Source organism: Canis lupus, chromosome 3, assembly GCF_048164855.1.
Source record: "Canis lupus baileyi chromosome 3, mCanLup2.hap1, whole genome shotgun sequence".
NCBI lineage: Eukaryota > Metazoa > Chordata > Mammalia > Carnivora > Canidae > Canis > Canis lupus.
This window is the reverse complement of record NC_132840.1, coordinates 14,445,734-14,464,889: the sequence shown is the minus strand read 5'-3', so window position 1 is coordinate 14,464,889 and position 19,156 is coordinate 14,445,734. Positions and strand designations below refer to the sequence as shown.

The 19,156-nt window shown below is 39.4% G+C and overlaps 1 protein-coding gene across 1 annotated transcript in view; it reads right to left on the bottom strand.

Annotated features, from left to right (window-relative positions):
* Positions 1-4,109: 4,109 nt before the first annotated feature.
* CNTNAP4 (contactin associated protein family member 4) overlaps positions 4,110-19,156 on the bottom strand; it is a 241,907-nt gene continuing 226,860 nt past the window's right edge. The window contains exons 22-24 of the mRNA XM_072818909.1: positions 11,093-11,311; positions 10,662-10,733; positions 4,110-6,460 (exon numbers count right to left, since the gene is read on the bottom strand). Of these exons, the coding sequence (XP_072675010.1) occupies positions 6,267-6,460; positions 10,662-10,733; positions 11,093-11,311 (485 nt within the window). The 3' untranslated portion in view covers positions 4,110-6,266. The remainder of the gene's footprint in view (positions 6,461-10,661; positions 10,734-11,092; positions 11,312-19,156) is intronic.

The following is a 19,156-nucleotide window of genomic DNA, read 5'->3' as shown; positions in this document are numbered from 1 at the left end:
GTGGATGTTGATGTGAAAAATGTATCCTTTACCAAACCCATAAGGAAGGAAGTTTAGAAAACAGTCCATCATTACCTGGAATGGACAACGGTCTTACCCCAGAGATATGTAAGCACTCCTTCTCTCTGGCAGGTATCGTCCGGAGACCTGTATCATTCGGACATCCTGCGGAGACACTAGTCTATGAGAGAGTAGCTGCTCAATCGGTACAATTACTAAGAATCTAGTGTTTTAGGGCAGAGGCCAGAAAACTATGGCCTATGCATCAAACCTGGCCCACTTCCTGCTTTGTGCACAGCTTTGTTGGAGTGCAGCTTTATTCTTTTTTTTTTTTCTCATATTGTCTATGGATGCTCTCATGCGACAATGACAGAGTTGAGGAGTTGTGGCACAGACCACATGGCCCACAAGCCTAAAACATTTACTATCTGGCATTTTACAGAAAGTCTGTTGACCCCTCATCCCGGGCATGCTGGGGTCTCTCTCCAAAGTCAATAACAAAGTGTGGCATCTCTCGTTTCCCACTATGAAAGAGGTCGCCTGGTGCCTGGTAGGGTTCTTTGGGTTCTGGAACAGCCAAATTTTCCACACTTGGTAATAGAGCTGTGACCAAATATTATGTGACATATAAGGCTTCAACCAGCTTTGAATGGGGCCTAAAACAAGAATGGGCTTGACAGTCAGTCTAAACAGAAGACAAGTAGTCCAGCCCCTTGGACCTGCCGACCCAATGTGGTAATATCATTGGTAGAAAAAGACACCATACAGATTTCATTGGCCATCACCAATGGGAACATCACACTTCAAAAATCGAAGGTTCAGAAGCAACTCCATGTCATCTGCAGCAGAGAAATATACAACTCTAAAAAATCTCTTGGAGAGCCTGGGTGGCTCGGTCAGTTTAAGCATCCAACCCTTGGTTTCGGTTCAGGTCATGATCTCCGGGTCCTGGGATCGAGCCCTGTGTTGGGCTCCCTGCTCAGTGGGTAGTCTGCTTCTGCCTCTCCCTCTGCCCCTCCCCTCCCCCACTTGTGCTTGCTCTCTCTCTTTCTCTCTCAAATAAAATCTTAAAAGCCAAAAAAAAAAAAAAAAAAACCAAAAACCAAAAACCAAAAACAAAACAGTAGCTATAGCCTGAGAGGTCACAGGAGACAAGGATTCAAACTCTGCAGGGCTGTCCGCTGGAGCTACAGGAGTCCTGCATGGACAGCAGAGGAGGGAGAGAATGAGTACCAGTTGCAGTCAAGAGACCACCCGCTGGGGCAGGGTCTGTGGTCTGTTCCATCCTCCTTCCTCATATAAAGTTCCCAGGAAGTGAGGCTCACCAGCATCCTGAAGGAGCCGACCCCAGAACTTGTGTGATGGGGGATCTGAGCAGCACAGGAGGTGAGCCCTCAGGGATGCTGAGCTGTGAGCACCCAGATCCCTCTCGCAGAACCAAATGATTTATTTTCCCCAGATGCTAATCAGTTTTTGTCCTCCTTCTTTAGGAGCTGCTGCAGCTGCCGAGACCATTTGTCCAAGTTCAAGCCCACTTTGCCGGGCAGTCAACATCCAATGCCTGCTTCATTCAACAGCGTTAATGCCCAGCTCTCTCACTCCCACTCGGAACATCTTGGAGCAGCTCTATCAGCAGGGTTGGCTGTGCCTTTTATCGGGACCGCCCTGCAGCCCAGATTCTCCATCTGACCTGTCCTGACCGGTCCCCTCCCCACAGATGTTGATGGGGACACTATCCCCCAATAAATGCCCCCTTATGATAACGGCTGTTCCCAAGTTTGCCTCCCAGGGAACCCAGTCCACTAGGCCATATGATTAAGAGGTGGAAGCAGAGCAGCTCAAAGAGCTGAAAGTGACAGGGAGGGGATATGGCAACATGGAGCTGTTTTTCCTTCTAAGATTCTTTTTTTTTCTTTCCTTCTAAGATTCTTTATGCTGGTTTCATTTTTAAAATATGCTTATGTATTTTAACAAAAATTTAAATATAATGTTATAAATAGGGAAAAGAATTAAAAAATATATATAGTACTGGAGAAGCCATTGTAATTGTGAGTCAGATTGTTTTCCATCCCATTTATTTCCATTTGCAAATCTTCAAAACCAGCCCCCAGGGAAGCTCTTGCCACACCAAAAGTCCAACTCTTTTGCTAAATTATACGCAAACTATTTCATATCCCCTTTCTCCTCATTCTGTATTCCTTCTCGTACACATGGATGTGCTCACTCATATGTTTCCCCAACACACAGACAGTTGGCTTCTGCTTTTCCTTCCCTGTTACCACTCTTCATCACCCAAACTCTGGAAAAATAAAAGACTGCCAGCACATCCTGAAGGTACCTGGTAGATTTATCATGTAGTTGACACAAGGACTGTAAAGACAAACAATCAACTGAAGAACAGGTTGATAGGAGTTGAGTCTACATCATCTGTTTCTCCTTATAGGAAAATATTTGGTGACTCAGTCCGTCAGATTTAACTCATGTTGTGTGTGTATCTCACAAAGACTATATAAAAGTGCTCCAGTTACAACTGTCTGAAGTCAAAGGCCATAGATATAATAAATCTTGTTTAAAGAAAACCAAATATGACCTACCAGATAAAGGTTTAGGCTCATTTTAAAGGACAGGGGAAAGATTACAGGTCATTCTGGTCAAAGAGGACACCAAGATCCTTCAAATTTTCTACACCACTAAGTAACTTTCGAAAGTCTAGGTCTTGGAAGTACTAAGATCAGCAAACATGCAGTAAAAAGGAAATTCTAGTCACACCTTCAGCATTTCCACATTGCTTTGTATCCCTTTGGGGACATCACTTCATATATCTGCATCCCAGACATTTCATGTAAAACTAAGCTGTTCATACTAATATATATTATTATATAATAACATACCAGTGCTCTCCAGTTGTGTGATGGACACTGTTCCAAGGTTCTGTTATATACAAAGGACAATACCAACGAATGAAAGATGACTTTGTGAAACTTTGTAAAAGGAAACCTCATTTAGAAGGGAGTGGGGAATCTAACCGGGGGAGCCCTCACCCCCACAACTCCTCAATTGCTGACCCATAGGGAAAGATCACCCTGCACTGGAAACCACCTTACTACCCCAGCAAGAGGAGGGGCTTTCCTCCTCCCACACCCTGCAACAGCCCAGACAATGAGAGACAGTCACAACTCAGCCAATGAAAAGCCACTCCGTTTCTAACTCCCAGCTTATTCCAAAGGATTTTTGTTGACAACTGCTTTCCAACTTCCCCCTTTGCTCTACCAAACAGCATTTCTCCCCTTAGATCTGCCAACTTGCCTATGATTTTGCCATAGGTTGCTTGTCTTGGATTACATTTTTTCCGCTCTTCCTGCACAAACCCATTTTTGCTGGTAAAACAACTGGCAGTTTTATTTGTTAACATTAACAATTTTAAATAATTGGCTTCTGTTCAGTTGGTTGTCTGGCTGCTTCTTCTTGTTTACCTTATCATCTAAAGAATTTGTTAAATGTGTTTCAAAGAGTGACACTTGGGACAGGATTTTTAAAGAAATGAAGCTATTTCCTGGAGTGGACAGGGCTGTCTCAGTGGTGCAGCTTCCACGAAATGATGTCATTTTTCCAGAGATGATCCTCATTTCATAGAGGCAAGTCTTCAATGCCACACTAACTCCCCTCTATTTGCATATTGCACATTTGAATTTAATGAGATTTGGAAAGTTAGTCATCTCAAAAAGAGAATGTTAATTATATATCATTTTCATTTGAAATCACAGGTAAGGAATTCTTAAAACTTTTATATTATAGAAGGGTGCACTATATTCCTTCATATAATCCCATGTATCAATATAGTGCTCACTCTCCAAGCTCTCTGCTGAAGTGAAATGATATGACCCAATTTAAATATACAAAACATTTCAACAAGCAATTGCTGACAGGTATTGTCTCTGGCAAAACTTTAAATACGGTTTAGCCTCTTTCACTTGTTATAATCAATAAACATTTTTCCATTTTTGTGTCCATTCAAAAGGAAAATACATGACAAATGCAGTTTTTGTTAATAATTCATAATAATCACAGAATGTACCAAAAGACTTGAAAAAATACAGACCACCAGTAAAGAAGGTGAACATCTACACATCTTTTTACTGTTTTAAGAAAATGAAAATCCAGTATAATTCCCTCATTTTAAACTTTTATACAACGTCTCTTAAAATATATTCTGCATTTTACTTCAAAAATGCATTTTATTAAGAAAAAAAGAAGGAATAGATTACAAATCAGGACATGAAAATCATGACATATGATGAATCAATGCACTTTGATGCCATAACATTGCAGTTTCTAGCAGTGCGGACCACACACTACCATGAGGCTTCACCATCTATAAACCTGTCTACATCCCAGCCAGGTTAATGCGGCTACTAAATCACATGAACACTTGCAACAGATTCAGGGCTGTTATGATGCTTGTACTCAGCTTTGCATCAAATAAAAACTACCATTTCTGTGTTCAATTCTTCAAGTCTTTCAATTAAAAAAAAGTATGCCATTTATCAATATAGGTCCTTCATAAACTACTATGTTAATCCATATCCTAAGATTTAGTCAGGCATTTACAGAAACAGCAAAATGGATATAGTGCTATAGAAAAGACAGGCAGCTTTTGTAAGGAGGTTCAAAAGGGAAATAAGATGCTTAATTTATGTATTTCCACATTGTTCTGGTGTCTACAAAATTGAGGAATCCAATTGTTCTTTGCCAGGGACCTGGAACGTGTGAGCATAAATAGCAATGTGCCTTTATTATATAATTGGCCTATGAAATTTTAAGATAACAACATGCACGCATCTTGTTTGCTTTTGCCTCAAAATCCATTAGTGCAACAAGTTTCATAAGGTTACTGATAATTCTTTGATCTCTTGGTATGTATATACACCCTAATCGGAACGCACTAGTTAGTAGGTTATATTGATTTTTGGTACTTTTTAAGAAATCGCCCCATCACCATAAATGAGAAAGGACAGAATGGCAAACTTAGCACAGATCATATAATACGGCATCACCCCTTAGAGTGAGCATCCTTTAACCACTCCATTGGTTTTAGTAAAAGGGGGCATAGTTGCAGCTTGTATTTCAAAAAGTCTGTCCTGGAGATCAGTACTCAGAAAAATGTATGTCTGAAGGAGTATATGTTTTAGAATGGGGAATAGGGCTCTCCACTTCAAATTGTCTCTTTTTTCCTAATACATAAGGAATATGCTCCATGGAATATAGTTAAGGGAGATCAAAGAATATTTGGTGATAAGCTTTAGAAAACCATAAGCACAAACCTATGAAAACCGGCATAAGGTTCGGGGAAAATATTCTCAAAAGTATATTTCATATGAGACACTACAGTTGTAAATAAAAATAAGTTTTTTGCATTGTTAAGAACCGTGTTTTTTATATCAACAAGTTTAGTAGTTGCAAACATTTCACATTCTTTGGGAAACTGGCATTATCCAGTGTCTTACCTACTGCCACTACTGAACAATGATAGCAGATTATGAGAAATTTAAAAGGCAGGACGTCACACACTGACAACCAATGCACTCTCTGAGTCTTGTTACATATGAATTTTACGTTCAGAGCTGAAGTCTGACGCTCAAAACCTAATGTATTCAAAATTCAAAATCATTAAGAAAAGTCAAATAGAAAAACAGCAATACAATCAAACCAATGACAACAAAACATCTTTCAAGACTACTGATAAATTGTATTGAATGTAATACAGAGAAAGGCAGAGGGGGTCGATATATTTTTGGCCACTGCAGATGCAAACACCAGCCAAACAGGATCTGAGAAGCATTTCCAGGTCTATGAATAACACCATGGGGGACACTAAAGCAAACACAGCGCATGTTCTCAAATAAAGCAAGGTCAGTATAGTCCAATTTTTTAATCTCTAACGAAACTGATGTATCACATGGTTGAGAGACCAGGGCTACAGTTTAAAAACCGTAGTCATCAAGTGAGTTAAACTTCCGTTTTAGATTCTATCAGAACAGTTGGAAATTAAGAGCAATATCTAATTCCTTGTTCTATAGAACGACTGCTATGGGAAATACGTCACTGGATGAGACCTCCTGGGGCCATCTCGAGTCTGGATATGGCAAGATGGCAGTACTGCAAATCCAGTGCCTGTACATTCAATGTAAGAACATTTTCTTGTCCGTTGAGAGCCCCTGGCTATTAAAACAGACCGTTGGAATTGCAAGTTAAATCACAGCTGCCAATCAGAAGAAGTACTCTTTCTGATTTTCATTGACTGCACTTTGTATATTAAGCTCACTTTTCAAAACAGCCTCAGCACTGTCTACATTCTCTGACCTTTTTGCCTCATTTCTCTTGTATAACCTTTTCTGCTGATAAATGCGAATGGCTATGGCAGCGATGCACAGCAAGATAAAGATCACAACAGCTATCAAACCTAGTGAGAGAAGAGAAAAACAACGCAAAATCAGAATTTTTTGTCAGAATAGAAGCTCTGCTGACTTCAGTGCTTAATAAGTCATAACAATTATTTTCTACATAAATCAAGCATCTAGTATATATAAATTAAAAATATGAAAACCTCGGGTATTTCTGGATCAGATGGTATCATGATACATTGAGTTTGCTTCTGAGTTCTATCAGCCCTATAGGTTTGCCTCCATTTATTCTGCATGTATATCATACTGGATTTATTCAGTACATTTCCATTTATTTTATTTTTTTAGTGTTTTTACATTAAACACAAGATGCTTTTGACATGCCCCTAAGACCATGCGGTCACTGCATATTAATACACAAATTTTCATTATCTTATAAAATAATTCAATGTACTTTTGTGCTTAAATAGTTAAACATTGTAATTCAGTTGATTCTCAATAGTTTGCCATACTGCTGAATAGGAGGAACAGGATATATGTCTCTGAATAATCCTGACTACTTAAATATGTTCATACAAATAATATAGATTATTTAGGGTATTTCTATATGAGGAATATTGATATTTTGAAGCATCTGGTTGTAAATAAAAGATTTAAATACCACAATTGTTAACTATGCCAATATATGATTTTCAACCTTGGCATTACATTGAGCCAGTGGTTCTTCAAAGTGTGATCTGTGAATCCCTGTTGGTCCCTAGGACACTTGGAGAAGGTCCACAGAGTCAAAACTATTTTCATAATAATTCTAAGACTCCTTTTCCATTGTGTTGACATATCCACCGTCAATGTAAAACAGGGTTGTGTAAAATTCCTGGTACGTTAGCATGAATTAAGGCAAGGCTACCAAACTAATAATAACTAATACCAAACTGAATTCATTATTATACTGCCAGACAACCCCAGACAGAAAGGAAAAAAAGCCAGATTCATTTAAGAGTGTCCTTGATGAAGTACTAAAAATTACTTATTTTATGAAATCTTGACTTTTAGCTATATGCCTTTTTAACATGTTGGGTGATGAAATCGAAAGTATTTGGGGTGTATCTCCAAGTGTGATGGCTGTCTCCAAGAAAAGTGCTTGTGTGAACAGCTGACTTGTGAGCTCAACTAGTTACTTTTTTGCTTCTGATCACCAGTTTTCTTTGAAAGAATGACTGCCAAACTATGATTGTTTTGACTCAGATATTCGGCAGATACTTTCTCTGAAATGAGTGAAGTCAGCCTGTCACTTCAAGAAAAACAACTGACAATATATGTTGCCAGTGATAAAAGTCAGGCTTTCAAATGAAAAACAGAATTTGGAACACTAATGCCTGTCACCACGAGTTTGAGAATTTCCTAATACTTAAGACTTTTCTAATGAAAACAGAGGAAGTATTAACTTATGTAGTTGTTTTTAGGCAAAAATAACTACAGAGAAAACATTACTGTGGATCAACTGTCATATTGTAAAGCCAAGGCTCTTCATTTCAGTTTAAGTTAGGTGCATTTAACTCTAATGGAGTCCACCAAGCTAACACACTGAATCATAATTACCAGAAACTGTGATTTCCACCAATCACAGTGGATTCCTGAGCACATGATTTAAGGCGTGGATTCACTATAGCAAATCATAATCCTGTCAATGGCTGAGCTGATTTTTGGCTGGGTCAACCTTACCTGAGAAAGACAGCAATTCCTTGCTCATAAATCTAATATAAGTGTGGCAACCAAATTCTGCACTTGAAATCTGAAGAATTTACTAATGGATATGGTTATTTTTGTTATTATTAATCATATTAATAAATAATAATTTTAATAGTAAAATCCATTTGTTGTTATATAATTGGCCACTCATTAGTTGAGTTGCTATAATTCTTTCTATTGTCTGGCCTCTTGTTATAGGCCTCTTGTTTTAAGAGAGATATTCTGAATAATTTCAATGTGAAAACCTGATGAAGTCTACTACAGAGAGCAGGTTACAGCAATTATAAAACAGACATCAACATTACAGTGGCCCAGATAGGACATCCAGACAGTCATAATTATGAATGGACTCTGGAACTCTTTTGTTCCATGTATGTGATTTATCTCTTTTAATTTGAGGAAGGTATTATGTCAGGATTTGTCATGTCCAAGAAAAATCTTGATCTAACCTGTTATATATATAAAAAAAGAACCCACTAAATAAAATATGGCCAATCACTGTACTCTATGACACTGCCATCTGAAGCTCCGTGTGAATGTGTTTTTATGAAGAAATTACGTAGCTTTCTTTTTGTCTAAATCTCACCATTCATATCCTGTAGCCCGGCCAGAAACCCTCTATAATATCTGGGCCACCAGTTTTAAATGTCTTAATTAAACAATTTTCCCATCTTACATTATTCAGTGTTTGTAAGTGAAGACAAAGATCATACAAAATGTAGAGCAAGGGGTGATTAGCCAATTTGGAGAAATTTTAAATGGATTAATTATTGTTACACAGTGGGTGCAATTTACGAGTAACTAGACAAGGGATGAAAAATTATACTACGATGTTACCAGATGGAGAAACACCCCAGAGGATGATATTCTATGATTTAGCAGAAAAATCGGACGTGGTCCCAGGCAGGGCCTTCTGAGCTTAAATGGCCATGCCCAGCTGCTGTGCTTCTGAAGCTCAGTTCTGCAATGGCCGAAAGCAGACACCACTGGATTCCTAGACTCTTAGCCTCCTGAGCTGCAAAATGGCCATGTTGTCCCTCTTGCGCTCTGCATTCCAGCCAAGGGAGATTTCACAGGTGGCCTAGAACTTGTTTCCATTCCAGAATAACAAAGAATGACTTATCAACACACCCCTCCTTTATTCTATAAATCTTGCAAATGGGCTCTGCCCCAAGCAATACTATTTTAGCAGATTAACTATTTTGTTCTAACATTGGCTTGACTATCCAATCACTCTATGGATATCTATCTTTGCGTCTGTCTCCCTCTATCTATACGAGTTAAAATGTACAAACGAAGCACCATCATGAGAAAAGACAATCTGTTTGGCAAGAAATCCTAGTTTAAAATATGAAGCACATTAGATGCTATAGCTTTAAATGAGTTTTTACCATATAATGTATTAATAATAATATATTGATGCATTTCTTTTAGACATGCAGTTATTAACTACTCTTCTAAGCAGGTCATGTTGTTTGTTTTTTGCTTGCTACATGACTCGATGGGAATTCTCTTAATGTGTCTTGAATTCATACACCATTAGTTTGATAAAAGAAAAATACTTTAAATTGTTAATATCCCACAAAGATCTGACTAGTCTGTTCTCTGCCTCAGGAAAATCTTAGCTAGTTAAAGGAAGTTGATGTTTGGATCAGTAGAGGTGTAAAAAAATAGAACAAAATGGATCAGCTCACATAAACTGCCCATGTAAAAGAGTCATCACATTATCTGGCAATGTAATAAAATAACTGTTTACTTTTTATATACTTATCATATGCAGAGTGTGGAGAAAAGGTGAGCCACTTAGCATTTCCATGATCTGATTAATAACCTTCCTAGGACCATTCATTGGGAAGAAGAAGCTATGTTTTGGAGGCTGGTTTTAAATAGATTATGTCTCAGAGAATACTGTTTCATGGCCAGGAAGATATACTTTAAAATTTTGTGTGTTAATTCTGCAATTTAAAAGAATTATGAATCATTTTTATTCCATTAGCCTAATATTTGACAAAAATGCAACTAAAAATGTAATATTCATTCATGTGAGCACCTAAAGCATGGACATATCCATTTTATTGAGCATGACCACAATATAAGGGTTTCTTGATTTTTTACATAAACTCTTGCAGAAGCAGTACAACACAGTCCAAGAGACCAACAAAAATAGTACTTCTTCCTCAAGTATACACAGAATTCCCTAGGGACTGTAGAAGAGGCCACTTTCAAGCTAAATGAGAATCATTTTTACACAGTTTAGGAACTATTCTTTGAGTGTGGCGCCTTGGTGAAATTATCAATTATTTATACTGAAAATCTTCAAGGAATTCGGGAATTCAAGAAGATTCTAAAAGACAATCCAGTATAAATAATAAACCACCCTCGTTGACCTCAGGCTTCAGTGCCTGACGTGGGGGATATGTGTGGATTCTTCATAGTTTCTCTGATGCTAAACAGTCACCACTCCTAGTAATGAGAAGTACCAAAGAAGAGCTCATCCTGGCTTTCTGTTACCTCCAATCACTGCAGAGTCACTTCTGATTGCATTAGCTAGGGGTTCTCTGTCGTTTCTTGTTCCTGAATGATCTGCAATTAAAGGATAAAAAAGGGGACAGGGGAAGGGAGTGATATAGCGAAGTAAAAAGAAGACATTTTGAAAAAAAAAAAATCTTAAAACATTTTAAACCAGAGCAGAATTATGGAGGTCAATGTGGGATCTCTGTCGACAATTATTTTAACATCAGCAGTGTCAAATACTGTGGCCCACATGAACAAGCGTTGGGAATCTAGAAAAGAAATGGCAAAGAGAACTGGGAGTCAAACAAACAAAACCAGTTTCCAGAAGCCACTGTGCGAACACACTGCCACAGCAGCATGGGAAGACTCAGTAAACGTCCAGGGGATGAGGGTGTTCGGCACTGCGTAAAGGAGGAGCCATACACCACCTGCAAAGGAGTGTGTCCTCTCCCTCGATGTGGCATCAGTGCCAGCCTGGGCCACACAGCTAGACTCTGTCACCTGTCCCGAGACGGTGATGCGGGCGGGGTGGCGGGGCTGCAGCGCGGCCTTCAGAGGGGCCACGTGGCTGAGCTGCACGGCAGAGAGACAGCCCAGGAAGCCCTGTGCGCCGGCCAGCGCCGTCTCCTGATCCAGGTCGCCGTGTTCTGCGGATCCAAAGAAACACCCAGATCTTAATACCGGGCACAAGCAAACAGGCAAGGCTGCAGATGGAATGTCCGGAGTCTGATAATACAATAGCAACATACACACAGTAGACTCGATTCCCCTTTATTGGGCTTTATTAAAAGAGTCAGATCCATTTAGAATCTCCATGGTGAGCCTAAGCTAACGAAGGCAAATTTCTAAGTATGGCTCATTGAATACGATGATGTGGGGAACTCTGGAAATGACTGAAGCCTCCATAAGAATGGGCCGGGTTTTGAACTGATAAGGAAGGGTTCGTGAGATGGTAAATTTAACCCAGATGGAATATGATTTGGGATAGGGCTTGGAGTAAAAAGATTAAAGTGCTGCCTGCTTTGGAGATGAATTCAGCTCAGCTTTTGAGACATAATCACAGAAGCTAGAGGGAAAGGTGAGCTTCTGGAGTTCCCCTGTCAATTGCCCATTCGGTCTGGCTGCAGAGTTTAGTTAACTAAACTAGCAAAACTAGTTAGCAAGAGTTTAGTTAACTCTGTTAACTGTTGTGACTGTGACTATTGTCACAGTCTATGACATTGTGAAATGGAGATTGGCTTGAGCGCCAGAATATTAATTTATGGTCTTTTTAAAAAAATATTTTATTTATGTATTCATGAGAGACACAGAGAGAAGGGCAGAGACACAGGCAGAGGGAGATGTAGGCTCCCTGAAGGGGGCCTGACGTGGGACTCGATCTGGGGTCTCCAGGATCAGGCCCTGGGCCCAAGGCAGGCGCTAAACCAGTGAGCCACCTGGGCTGCCCTTAATTTATGGTCTTACGGTGAAGTATATATTTATATTTTATGCTTGGCGAGCCTGAAATCTAAACAAGAGGAATTAACTGTAGAGTTTTAAAGTTCAAATGTTATCAGACTGCAATGGCACACATCTACCCAATGTGACCAGAAGCATGGCAGGACTGCTCTCACCTGCTCTGCATGTAATACAGGGACACAGACCCAATTCACATTTTTGTTTCTCTTTTTACAAAATAGTGTCACAGGTATTAAGTATTTATTGAGTATTTCTCATGTGCTAGGCACTGTTCTAAGGGATCTGCATATTCCCATTTACAGCTCACAGTAGCCTTGAGGGTCTGACTGCAGTCCTAGGGGCAGGACACTGGGATCCGGAACCGTCCTGACTGCCTGGGGCTGCGGAGCTGTGGGCATTGGGTGCAGGAGTCAGGCCTGTTGGGCTCCAAATCCCAGGGCTCTGCTATTTAAGAACTGCTTTCTGATTGACACATTGTTTCCTTTGCTCCCTTCATACCTTCTGCAGTGCCTCTTATTTATTTTGTTATTATTTTTTTGGCTTGAGAGCAGCTATTCTTGAAGTGACTCCAGACAACCTGGCTCTGACTGAGCCTGTCTTGTTATACTAAGAATGCTGAAGAAGGCCCGTGTTGTCCCACTTTCATTCCCACTTTATACCTAATGATAAAAATGCTGATTCAATGTTTAGTATCATGAATCTGAAAATCCGAGAGATTATACAGTACTCTCCTGGTGGGGGAGATGGACACGTGGCATTCCAGTGTCACTGTGTAGCCAGGTTCACGGCTCCCTGAACCTACGGGTGACCCCCAACCCCAGCATTATGTTACATAGAAGCCATTCCATCCACCTATAGACACTGAGAACTAACTTAGTACCAAAACACAGCATTCACTCACTTGAACGATGTTTATGTTTAGAAAGACATTCTAAACATTCTTGCTTCAGAATTTTTACTTTAATAAGAAAGGAAAAGGAAATATACATTAATAGCATCATAATCAGGAGGGTGCTTTTCATTCATTCTATGATGTTAAAAATCTTGATTACAATCTTGATAGACTTTTAAAAAATCTTACCTTTTGAACCAAAAAATAATGTAAATAGGATAGATTCACTTCTCGGTACAAATCTGAGACGCGATGAATTTTCTTTTGATTAATTAATTAATTAGATTTTATTATTTATTCATGAGGGACACAGAGAGGGAGAGGCTGAGACATAGGCAGAGAGAGAAGCAGCCTCCTCGAGGGGAGCCCAATGTGGGACTTGATCCCGGGATCCTGAGATCATGCCTTGAGCCAAAGGCAAATGCTCAACCACTGAGTCACCCAGGTGTGCCCCCTTATTTTTTTTAAAGATTTATTTATTTGAGACAGAGAGAGAAAGAGCTGGTGCGGTAAGGGGCAGAGGGAGAGAACATCCAAGCAGACTCCTGCTGATCGTGGAGCCCAACACGGGGCTCGATCTCAGGACTCATGAGATCAGGACCTGAGCCTAAATGAAGAGTCAGATGCTTAACTGACTGAGCCACCCAGACACCTCGAGATGAATTTTAAAAACTACACCTTCAAGTCCAAAACATTTTACATATTACAAGTTACTGTATAAAAAGACTTTAAATTCTAAAACTTAAAGCGGGCAGTTAATCAATTAATATTTGTTTTAAGAGCTACCGATATAGGAAACAAATTCCCTGCATATCAGGCATCTCACATTCTAGTCGCAGAGACAGAAAATAAACATAGAAACAGGAACTAATGAAAATTGTGAAGAGTGGTAATGCTCCGAAGAAATAAGTTAGGAAGTGTGATGGAGTGTGTCTGGAACAGAAATTTATCTTGATGGATTAGGTGATTTTTGTGTGTCTATTTTAAAGTTGACTCTTCATAGCCCTGTTCCCTTAGTAGTCTGCATATATTATTCCAGCATCTTCTGGCTGTATTACTTCTTTCTCAAATTTTGTGAGATTACCTGTGATTCAGGAATTTTGCACAGAACACGGTGGGCCCTTTTCATCTGGAGATACAAGGTTTTTCTTTAGCCTGAAAAAATTCATACGTTGTGCACACAACTGTTGCTTCGCCTTCATTTTTTTTAAAGATTTATTTTGTAAACAATGAGAGAGAAAATGAGAGGGAAGAACTGAAGGAGACACAGGGCGATGAATCCTCAAGCAGAACCCCCTCTGAGCAAGGAGCCCAATGTGGGGCTCCATCTCACAACCCAGAGATCACGACTTGAGCCGAAACCAAGAGGTGGATGCTTAACCCACCGCACCACCCAGGCACCCCATTCATTTCAACTCTTTTATTCTCTTGTTCTGCTGATTATTCACACGGGGGTGGGGGGGTCTCCTCTGCATATTCTCTAAGCTATTTTACTTTTCCCATCTTATTTTTTAGGACTTAATTTGGCGTGAGTCAAGCGCTTCATTCATTTGATTTTCTAGGTGATGAATTCAAGTTACAACAAAGAATATCCTACTGACACTTTTGGTCTGGAACAATCATACTTTTTAGTTCCCCAAAGTCTTTTGGTTGCTTTGCTAAAAGAAAAGTCCTCTTACCAAGTTTCCATCAGGATAGTATCTGTTTTCCTGAAGAGGCTTACCATGATAGGGGATGATTCTGGTGGTTTAGTTTCTTCCCCTATTTTATTATTGAATCTTCTTCTTGTTCTTCTTCTTTTTGGTCATTGAATCTTTTTTTTTTAAGATTTTATTTATTTATTCATAAGAGACACAGAGAGAGAGGCAGAAACACAGGCAGAGGGAGAAGCAAGCCCCCTGTGTGGAACCTGATGTAGGACTCAATCCCAGGACCCTGGGATCATGCCCTCAGCCGAAGGCAGACGCTCAACCACTGAACCACCCAGGCGTCGCATTGAATCTTCTCAAGAATGGAGTTGTTTTTCTCATCTGCTAGGTGCTTGCCAGTCCCTGATTTCCCTAGGTGGCTGGCCAACATCCAGAGAAGGTAGACAATATAGCTGCCCCACCTCATGGAGGGTTCAGATCAAGCACTAACATAACCTCTAGACAGAGAGGACTCAAACTTCATATTATCCTCAGCAGGATTCAGGAACTCCTCAAGGTTCAGGTTTCTCCCTTCTTTGCCAAAGTGGGGAAATCAGCACTGTGAAGTTTTCAATGCTGATCTCTCCCCATGGGGTCCAGAGATGTCTGCAAGCCAAGCACTTCCAAGCAGAGGGAAGGGATCTATGCAATTTAGGGTCTGCCAAGACTCTCCTAGGCTGGTCCCTGCCTTTGGTCCCTACCAACCAGAGGACAAGGAGTCTCCCAACAGTTTCTTCACTGGCAACCTCCAGGCTCCCCACTGCATGCCAGGCGGGACCAACAATTCCTATTCTCAGGAGAGTCAGTGGGTGGAAATTAGAACGACCAGTGAAGGCACAGGGTCTTTGCAGCCATCTCCCCAGAACTGAGTCCAAACAAAATGAACAGCTATACTATGTTGTTCATAAGCAAAGTGGGCCTTAGAAACACATAGCATTAGATATCTCGCTAGACATTGACAATTGCACTAATAAAGCCAATGAGCAAAAAGACCTATCTCTCCTATTATCTGACTCCTGTTGGTGTGAACACCAACATCATGTTAAGGATTAAAACAAGGAGGGTGGAAGAATTCAAGACTGACGTCTCCTGCTTTACACAATTCTCGAGAGGACTCAATCCTGTTTTGGATGTTTCTGATTATAAAAATTCCTTAACTCACTCAGATTTTTGCCTTTTAAAAAATTAGCCTCAAATGTATTCTCCAACAAAGGAAATGACCTCTGCTTTGTTAAAGAAGAAACTTTTTAACAAAAGGTCTGCAGGAAAAATAGAGTACCAAGGAATTAGAGTTTGCATGAAATGCCTTTCTATACAGGGAAAGAGTGCTGTTTCTGGAAAGGGTATGAAGTAAATGGAAGAACAATCACAAGGAGTGCTTTGTGAAATTTCCTGTGGCTCCCATTAACTAACAAACAGAAAAACTCAGAAAACAAAACCAAGTAGTTGGCCATATCTATGAAGAAGGACTTTATTTAAAAAGAATCTTAGTATCTTTAAACCATAAAGATAAGAAGGCTTGCCAGAGCATGGTGCAATAAATCAGAGGAGGAGTAGGGCTGACACCCAACAGGGCATTTTTATCATTATATGCAATTACAACCAGGATTCAATAAACAAGAGTTAGTGGAAAAGTAAAATGGCAAAGCAGACAGTACATACTATGTGGATAAGGGAGAAGTTTTTCATAAAAGGTAATTTATTTGCCAACCAAACCTACTGCTCTTAGGTATAACCTTGAAAATCTGATTAATACAAAAGCTATTTATAGTTAGGTATCTCTGGGTGACCTGTACTTCTCTTCTGCTTTCAACATAACCCGTCCAAAGTGTCACAAGACATCTACAAAATCACGGTGTCCTTAAGTAATCTAATTAAACTATCTTATGTGCCCCCTTGGCTCTGATATTTTACATAAAATATCACTGAGACTAACATTTGTTCCTACAGCTCTTCTAAGAGATGGAGTAGACACCCTCTTCCCTCTGACCACACACTTTATTTACATCTGGCCTAAATCTCCACTGCAGAAATCTGAGCTACTTCCTGGCTCTGCAGCCTCAGAAGAGATCAATGATCCCTATGGGTCATTGCCTCTAAATATACCAAAGCTATTGCTCAGCACAGAATGAGTGAAAAACATCTTCAGGCTTTTCAAAAACTCTTCTAACATAAAAACAATCCATAAACAGAAACTCTGAACTTCATTTTACAATGAGTTTTGGACATAAAAACAAATGTAATGGAGCCTATTAATTACAAAGGAATGTGAACCAAGTTTGTGTGATGCAGCCTGGTTCTTCCCAAACCACGATGGACCAGAGAATTGCTGCTGTCAGGGTTCTTGCACCATAACGCGTCTGACATAAAAAAGTAATAGACAGTAACTGTAAACTTCACTCAGCCTTTGAACAGTGATTTTTCGGTCATTCTACAATAGGTTAAATTATATCATTCAAGATGTGAACACATTTTTCCATGAAAGGTTTTATGCAATTTCAAGATTGTGTAATGGTCTTAATTGAGATTTTTTTTCCATGTGCGGCACTGTGACCCAACAAAACCTTAATGAGTTAGCAAAGCAACTTTATACCTGCATATTTCCTTTGATTAATTACATCTTAGAGAGATCTCTTTTTTTTTTTAAGATTTTAGTTATTAATTCATGAAAGACACACAGAGAGAGGCAGAGACACAGGCAGAGGGAGAAGCAGACTCGATGCAGGGAGCCTGATGTGGGACTCGATCCCGGGACTCCAGGATCATGCCTTGGGCCAAAGGCAGGTGCTAAACCGCTGAGCCACCCAGGGATCCCAAGACCACTCCTTATATAATGTCCAAGTTAAGAGTTCTCTTAAAGGAGCTGATTGAGGAATCATTCGCTTTGGCATCAGTACTTAATCTATGTGAACAATATACTTCAGAGAAATGACATCAGACTGTTTTCCTTTTTGAAGGAAGACCAGAAAGAAAAAAAACTGCTTCCTCTCATTTTTACAAAGGAAACGGACCAGAGTAACAAAATTTTAACTCCACTCATCGTTAACAAACATGAGTAGCAGTTATCAAGCAAGGAGGGTAATTTTTAGGTAATAATATCAAATTGTACTACGATGACACAGAAATCATCTCTAACCCTCTATTATACTTAACAGACAACGCTAGCAGAATTCACATTTCATTGCTCTTACGCTGACTGACCAGTCTCATAGCTTATCACTAGGCTGGCCTGGCCAGCATCTCCTTGCTTTGTGCCTCAAACTCCTGAAGTATCCAACTCTCCTGCCAACCTCATTCTCTCTTCTCATCCATCAATTCCTGTTCTTTAATAAAGTCACTCACACAATAGTGTCAGTCCCTGATAATGACTTGATTTTTTACTTATTCCTCGTGCAGGTATATTTTCAAGCATGTCAGTAATTAAAGAAATAAACAATTGCTTTCTCTTTTTTATCTTAGAAATTATTCTTGTTTTATCATTGTACCTAGATTTGGCAGCTGATAAATATATAATTTGAGATGTGTGACTTGTGCTTTTATCATTTGTTTTTTTTTTTTTTTTTTTGAAGTGTAAGTAGAGCTCTGTTTTATTATGTTTGACTGCCAAGTGAAAGCGATGAGGGTGATATCATTGTCAAAGGAGCCGACTCGTCCTTCCCACCTGGAGCACATCCTTCTAATTATATGAGCCTCTGACAAAATCCCAATGTCTACCGTACCATTTGCTCTATAATTAAAATCAGATAACATGTTTCAGCAACCTGAATGTTCTTTGGGACATGACACTTTGATCTATACTCATGAATCATGATGAGGAGAAAGGTGTTTTTAAGTTTCTAGGTATGGCCAGTTCAAAATAATGTTGCTAATTCTCTGGAAACACAAAGATGAAGCCACTCTATGTATTGAGGATGTTTTAATTGTTAAAATATTCAAAAATCCACCTGATGAAGAAAAAACAGTAAGATTTCTTACTGCTTTCGTTTTAAGCCGTATTTTTCTTTTAAAATTTGTTTTTAAAATAACGATTATCTTAAGTGTCATTTCACAATATACTTACACAATCAGGACTCAAGTCATCTGATTGATCTTTCTTCACCTCTAGGCACTGAAGGGAGTTTTACATAAAAGATTTCTGACACACTGGAGATTGTTCTTACAGCTCTTCAGTGGAGACTGAGTGGTTGTCCTTTCCTTGCTGACTACAGACATTTACATCTGGCCTAATCTCCACGCAGTTAGCTGAGGTACCTCCTGGCTCTGCGTCCTCAGAAGAGATGAATAATGACTATTGATCAAGATCTCTAATATGCAAAAGCATATACAGAGCACTCACAGTGAGTGAAAATCATCATCCAGCTTTTACTAAAATAAATCATGAGACTATTACAACATAGAAAAGTATTTAGATACAGGATTCAGAGCTTAATTTTATAGTGAGTTATGAATATGAA